The sequence below is a fragment of the Bactrocera neohumeralis genome, unplaced genomic scaffold (assembly GCF_024586455.1).
Source record: "Bactrocera neohumeralis isolate Rockhampton unplaced genomic scaffold, APGP_CSIRO_Bneo_wtdbg2-racon-allhic-juicebox.fasta_v2 cluster11, whole genome shotgun sequence".
Classification (NCBI taxonomy): domain Eukaryota; kingdom Metazoa; phylum Arthropoda; class Insecta; order Diptera; family Tephritidae; genus Bactrocera; species Bactrocera neohumeralis.
The window spans coordinates 4,190,233-4,200,500 of NW_026089624.1; the positions used below are offsets into that span (position 1 = coordinate 4,190,233).

At 35.2% G+C, this 10,268-nt stretch overlaps 1 protein-coding gene across 1 annotated transcript; it reads left to right on the forward strand.

Annotated features, from left to right (window-relative positions):
* The first annotated feature begins 1,015 nt into the window (after window positions 1–1,015).
* On the forward strand, window positions 1,016–2,755 carry LOC126765701 (uncharacterized). The gene is made up of 5 exons (XM_050483435.1): window positions 1,016–1,100; window positions 1,169–1,304; window positions 1,384–1,550; window positions 1,607–1,772; window positions 1,838–2,755. Exons 1-5 carry the CDS (start codon window positions 1,035–1,037, stop codon window positions 2,431–2,433), a joined length of 1,131 nt encoding a protein of 376 aa, XP_050339392.1. The 5' UTR covers window positions 1,016–1,034; the 3' UTR covers window positions 2,434–2,755.
* The last annotated feature ends 7,513 nt before the right edge of the window (window positions 2,756–10,268 follow it).

Below are 10,268 nucleotides of genomic sequence, written 5' to 3' on the forward strand. Positions count from 1 at the left end.
TTTAATTTGTTTTTGTAATTTTGTCAAAAAATTCAATTGTAAGAAGAAATCTACTTGTTTTTATGAGAAAACTATTAAACAGCAAATCAATAAGGACATCCACTTATTTTTACTAGAACCTTATTAAATTGATTAAAACGAAAAACCTTTTATTTTTAAAAGAGTTCTTATTAATTTAAAATTTGCTATTAACGTCTCAAAATGCTTACATACATACATACATATTAATGTTTGTATATTGCATCAGCCAATTTAGACAAATTTTAGTTGGCGACAGTGATATTCTTTTTATCCCGTTGCTTTGTTGTGCGTGCCTTTTTATCCCGTTACTTTTTTGTGAAGTTGCATATAACATGTAAATGGCACATGCCACATTTCAGTTGCTCTTGTGTTGTATTGCTTGCTGGTTGTGTTCCAAAAATTATTATACGGATATTATATTCAAAATGTGCGATATTCATGAGGAATTCTTGGAATTATTAATGTCTTGGGAGAGACAAATTGACGACGTTGACGCTTTTTTCGATAGATGTGACGCAAAATATTTCGGAGAACGCATAAAATTTAAAGCCGGTTTGAGGGAGTGGCGAACAAAAAAGGTAAGATGATTCTTTTATTTTTAAATTATCAATTCAGTTCGGCTAGGAAAAAATTCAGTTAGTACTTACTTTTATAGTAAAATTTAAAGAACTACACACTCAGTCATTCACTCGCAAACTCACTGAATTATAACTTATTTCTGTTTTTAAGGGTATTCCATTTATTTGTGACCAGGAGACACAAACTGCAAACACCAAAGTCTTAGATTGGCTGAAAAAAATATCTAGTGATTTGGCTTCCGTCAAATCGGGAGAATGTAGTATGCTACCTTGTTCGCCTCAAACGAAGAATTTCAATCTACGCGAGCTTTTAAAAACGTCAGTAAAGGGACAACTTGCTTTAAGTTATCAAGAAAGGCACGGCTACTTGGACAGTAGAAACCAAAAAATATAACACATTGCATCGTTGACAACTACATTGGTTTAGGACGCAAAATGCAATACTCAGATATGAGGGAATGGGCGAATGAAATTGTTGCGGTATTTCCTAAAGAAAAGAAGGTAATTGCACGTATACGATTACAACTACTAAAAACTTACAAAAATTTTTTGTTACTCTTTTATATTAGGAATTTTACTTTTGGGAAAGAAAAATGGGAAAAAAGAATCCGAGTGGTAAATTGTTCTCGCGTTGGGCTAATGTCATAAAGCTGGAAAGCAAAGCCAATTCTGCTACTCAGGAAGCTCATGAAGATGTTTTTGACGGTATGCAATACTTTTTACCCCTACTTTATAAAATAATTTGTTGTTTTAACAATATTTAATTGAACTTCTTGCACTGCAGACAACGTTTTGGAAAAAAAGTGTTGGTTGGCACATAACTGCACACCTTGGGAAAAAGTTAAAAAGTTTTGGGTAGATACATGCACGCTTAGAAATAAATGTAAGGGATCTCTGTCGGATTTGCTAGCAGACTGGCCGCGCTACAATGATTTTAACGGTTACGAATTGGTAAGAAAAAGCACAAAGTATTTATTTTCAAATAAACATTTATTCAATTATAACAGGTTGATATTGATTTTAATGCCATGCATCCAGATATTGGAAACGAGCTGTTCTTAAAACTTGACAAGTTTTATAAAGTAATCCTTCCTATCTTAAATGCGGAAGTAAAAGACCAAGCCAGCCGAGAGTTAATACTTTCGAAACTCCTTTACAAAGATTTATCAAATGGTAAGAAAACATGAAAACTATACAATATTAAAATATTAATATATTGAATTAATTTATAATTTCAGATTCTAAATATTGCATTGTGTTGTTACTGCTCCATGCGGTTCTTCAACCACAGCGTCACAGTAAAACCCACAAACCAACGATTGGTGACGCTCAATCAGAGTTTATAACACTAGCAACTACACCAAATTATATATTACCAAAGATTTCGTCCAAAATTGAGCAATACGCGATTGAAAAACAGCAATTGCAGCCTCACATCATTGCAGTAGGTGAGGACTATACAAGTATATCAGAATTCTTTATATTTTGCGACGGGCTTAAGTGGAAGTGCCCGACTTTAATGAAATGCGTCGACTGTATTATAAAGTTAAGTTATGTATTCCAAATTGAGTATTCCCATAATAGCAAGCAAGTTTGGGTATTTTTAGAACAATACTTTTTTGGGCTTAAGTCTGAAGATTTTCCTTCAGTTTCAAATTTACTCAGCAAGTTAGATAACTATTTTTTTATTTTCTTTCTTTTCTTTTTAATTGTTAAAAATGTCCAAATTTGCTTGCTATTTATGTCACAAACCCCACTTAACTTCATATTTACTTATAAATCATTTAAGAGAAGATCATGGGCTTCAGTCCATAGCAAAATATGTTTGCAATGAGGAAAATTGCAATCAAATATTTCACAATGTGTATAGATTCCGAAAACACTTAGAAAAGCATAAAACTGTGAGTTTTTCCTCGGTAAATCATGATTTAGGTCAATCTTTAGTTTCACAAGAGCCACTTACACAATTACAGTATGTGATTTCTTAATAAGCGAAAATAATATAAGTATTGTAGTGAAAAGTCATAGTTTTCTAAATTTTTCTGAGAGATTCCAATCATATTTGGTTGGCAGTGAAAAACATAATTACACTCTCATCAAATTTAATTATTTAGATGGTCCGCCAATAGATTTTTATGTTTTAAATAATGGTCTTAAAGTTATAAGAGCTAAAAAATATTGGTAAAAATACCTTTAATTTTCTATTAACGTTATAAGAATTATAAGTTTTTCAAATATTTATGTTATAAAAATTACAAGGAAATATGTAAAGTCAATTTTAATTATAATACATATACGTAAGTATTTAAACTAGCTATAGCTATGCTAATGCTGAATTAATAAATAAAAAAAAACAGTTTAAAAAAAAACTGGTGTTATATTTATTTTCAGAAAGTATTAATTTCAATTTAGGAGAAAATAATATCAAATTGATAAGATCATCGGCTTGTTAAAATTAAGATGATGTTCCAATAATAATTAAGACTCCCATCTTATTTATGTTAAGGAGAGTTTCTGCTTAGTTTTACAGGTTATCTACTTGATTTTATTAAGAAGCGTTTCCTCTTAATTCTAAGGGTCACCTTATTAATTATATTGAAAAGTTTTCACCTTAGTTTTATAGGTTATCTATTACATTTAACTGAAAAGGATTTCATCTAAATTCTAATCGTCATCTGCTAAATTATATTGAAAAGGTGTTCACCTAAGTTTAATGTTTTATCTTCACATTTTTATTAAAAGGAGATATCCAGTAATAATAAGATGGGCATCTTATTGGAGAGAAAATGAAAGGAAATCTTCTAAACTTTGTTCTATTTTACAGGGCATTTTAGGTGGCCATTTCGCTCTGTGTAGCATGCCAGTGAAGTTCGCACACTTTTCGCGATGATTATTTCGACACATCAGCCTTCAAATCCACGTCAATTATGGGATACGAAGAAAAACTACATTGCCGAAGACAGTTTAAATTTTAATTCGCTAAGAAGTGGAATTGGGAAAATTTCGGTTGATATTTCCAGTGGCTTGATGTCAATTCCACCTGCCGTTGGACAATTCACTTCAACGAAAAATTCATCACGAATGTTTATCCAAACTCTGGCTAAATTATCGTTGCTACGATTGCTTGAGAGCACGCGCATTATTAGCTTCCAAAAATACCGATGTTAATGATTTAAACTGGAAGATTCAAAGTCAAATTCCGAGAGGTTTGCGCTCATACAAATCGATCGATCGTCTTGACAAAGAAGACGAAGTCGTGAATTATATAGTGGAATTTCTAATTTCTTTGGAGAAGCTTGGTATGCCGGCGCATCATTTGCGTCTCAAAGTTGGACCTGTCACTATTATGTTTCGCAATCTTCATGAGCCGAAACTGTGTAATGGAACCCGACTAATTGCAGTGGCGCATCCAGAGACGATTCTTGGGGGGGGGGGAAATTGAATTTATCCTTCGATTTTGGTTTCAAACTTATTATTGCGAGAGAAATACAGTACAAATCATGAAACAAAAATTATCAATTCCAAGTTTTAGGTAAACGAAGTGGTTACAATCGAAAAGTCAACCATATGCATGCTTTACATAGTGGCTCATTTTATTAAAAATTCAAACAGAAAAATCCTTTTACATTGCGTGTTTCATAACGCAAAACGATGACTGCCAAGTTTTGCGAATCTTTCGATGACTTCTTCGGCGGTGATTTCGATGTCATGATGCGTATGAAGCAACGCTAATCCAACTAGTCTTTCTTGAAGCTTGGTCGTCCTAAGCCATGTTTTGATGCGGCGAAGAGAAGAGGAAGAACGTTCAGAGCTCGCGTTTGTTACGGGAAGTGTATAGAATACTCGGAGATAGGTGTGGATTGTTGGGAATATGTCGACATCACATTTTCATAATGATTCCAGTGCAGAAGTTGGAATTTCGCTGCCTTCAATTTTTTGTTGCTGCTGCCAGTGACATTGCCAGTAGCTTAATTCACTTTGAATTTCAATTTTTGGACGCTTTTTTCATCATCCAGAAGATTCCCAAATCTTTCTATCAAGCATCCGATTAAATCAACGATTTCGTTTTCTTTTAAAATACTTGCTTTTTCTGGGAGCAACACACTCAATTGGTAACCATCCAAAACTTCTTGTGAAAAACGAGCTTCCAAATCTTCTTTGATGGTATCCAGCAGAGTTATGTAGACAGAGACCCTGAAGTAATCTTCGCAAGTTTTCACGTCGTAATTTTCGCGTTTCGTTTGTCGACCAAATGTTCTCGGTTTCGCTTCGTCAATATCGAGTTCTTCCGCCATTTTCTTGGCTTCTGAATAAATCAATCGGAATATTTCATCAACTTTTTCCCTCTTTTTTTCCAACGTGGCACGCAACGTCCCAATCATTTTTAATGCCTTCGCCAAATCAATTGCTTCCTTTGGAAGAACTAGATAGAATGTCGCTGAGACAGAAGAGCCCGACGATAAATTCGAACTTGCACAAAGCCGATATGAGAATTGTTGCTTTGCCTGCTGTTTCTCTGTCCTTCCACTCACTGATTTTTGACAGAGCTTCGATGATCAACGGTAACTTCGCAACAAATTGAAGGACAGCATCGTGCCTCTCTACCCATCTTGTTTCACACAACTGGACAATTTTTTCACCAAGTATCTTTGCTAATACAGTCACACGTTTTGGAAATGAGTTCTTGAAGGATTTGTCGACTTCTCGTATGGCACTGGCAACGTTTTCGATTAATCGTACTTTCACTGTCTTTGAAATACTGTTGTTGAGTTTGTGCGAGAAACAAAGAGTCATGACAGCAATTTTTGCTCTTTCCGAATTTCGTTGACTGTTCCGATATCTGACAGCATGACCGCACATCCATCAATCCCTATCGAAGTGCATTTCTCCATTCGGAGATTCATGTTCTTCATTGTCTGTCAAACCGGTTTAACAGCTTAACGAACGTCTATGATATTTCAAAGTCGCACGTGGCGTGGTGGTTAAGCTGGCAGGTCACTTGCGCAGCCTAGGGTTCGAACCCGGCCGAATATTTTTTTTTTCTACAAAATGTGAATAAAAATCGGGAACATTTCCCGACATAGCCGGGAAAATTTCCGTGCCTGATTTCCAGGCGTTTCCGGACTAGCTGTTATCGTGGGGAATCGCCGGGTTCCGAGGACGAGGGCAAGTTAAAACTCGGGTTCTATATGCAAAATTGGCTACTACTATTGTTGAATAAACAAACCTAACCTCAATTTTTATGTAAACACTCGTTTGAATGTCAGTGAAATTTCACCACGCACAAAAATGAACAGTAAAATCGAAACAACATCGATACTTACCATTTTAGATATTCAAAATTAGGCACTTTATTTTCTAGAATAATAGATAAACGGATTTAAATGAAACGTCACCATGCGTCGTTTTTATACTCAATAGTACCAATTGTACAGTAAGAGACATATATGCCCGCAGAGATATCGAACCTATGGCGCATTCGATAGTCGCAAGCGGCATCATGTTTATATGTTTTTTGTGGTTCATGGTGTCAACTGACGCTAGGTGACACCACGAACTGCGAAAAACGAAATTTCCCTAATTTACCCCATAAATTTTATATAATTTCATTTCAAAACATATTATTTCACGCAGGACAACGGCGGATTCATAAAAAATAGAAGCGCAGTCATCATTCAAATATAGTAGACAGAAAATTGTATTCTTGCCTGAATTTAACGCAGATTTCGTATAAATTAATGTGTGTGGGTTAACTTAAGTTTACATTAATGGTTTATTTAATAAAAAAATAGTTTGATATTTTATTTATTAAGTTTGAATATTTTAAGTTGATGCTTAATGTTTATTTTTACAAAAGTTTGAGTTTAACCCGCGCAGTGCTCGTCCGCGTATCTTTTTTATTATACTTCCCTACTCGTTGCGTTTTTTGTCATTATTCGTTATCATTTTGCAGTCAGTGCTGCATGTCACAGTCCGTTCGTACCTCCACTTCTAATATCGTTCTACCGTCCTGACGTTCGTTCTTCCTCAAACGACCTGCTTCATTTTTTCTGGGCAACTGTTGCCGTTCGATTCGTTCCTCCATGATCACTTACCTTCTCAACATCATACAAGCCTCTTAACAATTCCCTAGGAACTTTTTCTTAATCTTTAAATCGGCACCATATTGTGTACGCATTATAGCTACAAACTCATTTTCTGCATACGTTTGATTGGATAATGCATCTACAACGCAAAAAATGTGGTTATAATGTTTTGCAGTAGCCCTCAAAGGTCTTAAATGGTCTAAGTGATAGTTGCCTAATGGTTAATCATCTTTAGGAATTAGGTAAGGAACCCTTCTTTTTTAGCTCTAGTGTTTTACGTCCGGCAAAATTATTTTGTCTATGCACTGTAAATATTAGGTCCTCTTCCATTACACTGGGAACAACGAACATCATTCAACTATGCTTGTAGGAACCGATATCTTAGAGTATTTAAATTCATTCCCACTAGGGGTAAAGAGTGCTGTATATTTTATCGACTCTTCATTTACGGGCACATGGAAAAAGCCATCTTCCAAATCTAATGTTGTTAAAATTGTTCCTGCAACAATTCTAAAACGTCATCGATATGTGCTATGGAAAAGTCTGCCCGAATAATTTTCCTTTTCAATTACCTTGTTGGTTTACAAAACTCTTGCCTTTTAAAGATAGTCTTCGTGGACGTTGGAGTTCTGGTGCTTCGTCATATAAAACTATCTTAATTTTATATTGATATTTTTAATGTATTGGGGCTTATAACTTCATGCAAAACTACATTATCGCTATTTTCCCCTTCACTCACACATAACTTCTGAAACTTTTCTAGTAACTCCGTTCTTTATTTCTATGAGTCTTTTAGCTGTTGTGACGACTTCTGCACGTTCTGGATTTACATTAATATTTTAAATTGCTGCTGTAATGCTTCTGTACTGCTGTACTAGTAATATGGTTTTTTCATCGTCGTATTTTGTCTTCTCTCTTATTTGAATTCGCTACTAAGACTTCTCCGCTGGATTTTTATTTCACACGAATGGAATACACTTGTCGCTTTTTGGCCGCTAATTTCAAAGTGGCAGCTTCGTTTAAGGCCGCACGAGCATTTGATGACGCTTGTCGAACTTTCGAGAATTGTAAAAATTAATGTTTGAAAGTTATGAAATTTGTAGTGTTTAAAGACGATTTCTTTATCCTTTAAATGTTAAATGTTGGCATAAACATTCGTCATGAGTTCATATTTCGTTGAAGTGAATTGACAAAAGGCAGGTGGAAATGATATCAAAGAAAAATTTAAAATGTTTTCGGCAATGTAGTTTTTCTTCGTATCCCACAATTGACGTGTATTTGAAGGCTGATATGTCGAAATGATCTTCGCGAAAAGTGTGCGAATTTCAGTGACATGCAAAGTAGCTATCAAATCGTCTATCGTTTGATTCCATTAATTATCATGTTCCAGCAATTGTAATTACTGGCATGCTTTTCAAAAAGCTGCACACACCGTACGCAATGACACAAATGAAGGTGAACTGCGTACATTTATCAACGGCAACCGAAGATAGATGCAATCGTCGTTTTTCGGGTGGGTTGTGTAAATTCGTCCTAATGTATTAGTTGAGAACATACCTAGATGTCAATTTACTGCTTAGGCTTGCTTTCTGCGTAATTATTTCTTCGACGATGCGTTCCATGTATAATATCAAGGCATTTCCGAATAGGAGGTCAATTTTGTTACTGGTGGTGTTTTCACTGGCTGTAATGTATTCCCTGGGTTTAAATACACTCTTTGGCTATTCTCGAAATGAACTGGGAGGTGCACAACAGTCGGAAAACGTACATGCATTGCAAAAGTAAATATCCTACAAAGCGCTTTATTGCAGTTAACGTACCGACCCAATTGACACTTGTTGGTCTCATCTCGTTCAAGGTCAATAATCGCCATGTTGCTTTCTTTGGTAACGTATATGCAAACGTATTTGATCGATTTCACCATTTCACCATATTCAACATTGACATTAGTTTTGAATATGAATTAGGCAACAGTGACGAATATGCTACGATCCTTGTGTTGTCGACTTCGATATTCACTCTTCTAAATTGAATGCTAAATGCTCTGCCATTGCCGGCTATGGCACGCCGATAAAATGGATATCCATCATTTCCAGTTTGCGTTTCCGAAAGAAAAGCACGTGTATAGTGTTTCGTGCATTTATTGTCAGACATATAAAATGAAGGGATTGTGGTGTCCGCAAGGTTCATCAACCATATTGGTTTTCATCACTTCGTATAATACTTTCTCTGCATCAGAAATTTCCGAGAAACGATTTCATCAATTTGATCTGCTGTTACCACCATCTACCAACCAAAGAAGAATATGTGCGTGCGGCAAACCTCTTTTTTGCTACTCAATAGAGTACACCCAGCATCTAACAGCACCATATGTACCATACGTTGCCTCAAAATAAAGTCCATCAAACATCGTAGCTGTTGTTTGAAAAGTCGTACTGTGACATCGTGACGATCGCTTGCTGATTGACCGCGATCCATAATTCCTCACGCATGTCATGGTATCCTAGGAGTACTCGTTCATGTGTCTTGGGCTGCCATACGTTGAAGGCAAGAATAACGCCGACCGATATTAACCCGACCTTTTCGTAACTTCGTAACAATTTTCTATCTGTGATTTGACTTTGTGTGAAACACACATAAAGTTTTCACTGAATAATTTTCAATAATTATTCTTTTGAAAAGTTGGAATAAAAAAGCAAGCGACCGAAATTGAACGATTCAAATAATTTACAAATCAAAATATTGAAAAACAAGACAAAAAAATTAAAAAAAAAACTTTGTATGGAAAAAAGTTACTTTTTGGAATTTTCAAATTTTCCGACTTTTCCTCATGAACATTTTTTATTTCAAAACCTTCCCCGATCCACAACGAGCAACCTCTGAAAATTTCTCAAGCTGCATCAATATTGGTCCAGCCGTTCTCGAGCCTTAGCGTTACTAACAAACAAGGGCTGTTTTTAGAGTTTTTCCGGCAATCTTTGAACTTTAACGAACATTAAAAAAAAAAAACGAGAAAAAACGTTAACTTCGGTTGCACTGAAGCTAAATACCCTTCACAGGTGTATTTCTGTTAGTAACTATGTGTTCAGTTTGTATGGAAGCTATATGCTATAGTTAACCGATCTGATCAATTTCTTCGGAGATTACATTGTTGCCTTAGAGAATAACATATATCAAATTTCGTGAATATATCTTGTCAAATGTGAAAGTTGTCCATACAAGAACTTGATTCCGATCGTTCAGTTTGTATGGCAGCTATATGCTATAGTTAACCGATCTGAACAATTTCTTCGGAGATTACATTGTTGCCTTAGAAAATAATATATACCAAATTTCGTGAATATATCTTGTCAAATGTGAAAGTTGTCCATACAAGAACTTGATTTCGATCGTTCAGTTTGCATGGCAGCTATATGCTATAGCTAACCGATCTGAACAATTTTTTCGGAGATTACATTGTTGCCTTAGAAAATAACATATACCAAATTTCGTGAATATATCTTGTCAAATGTGAAAGTTTTCCATACAAGCATTTGATTCCGATCATTCAGTTTGTATGACAGCTGTATGCAATAGTTAACCG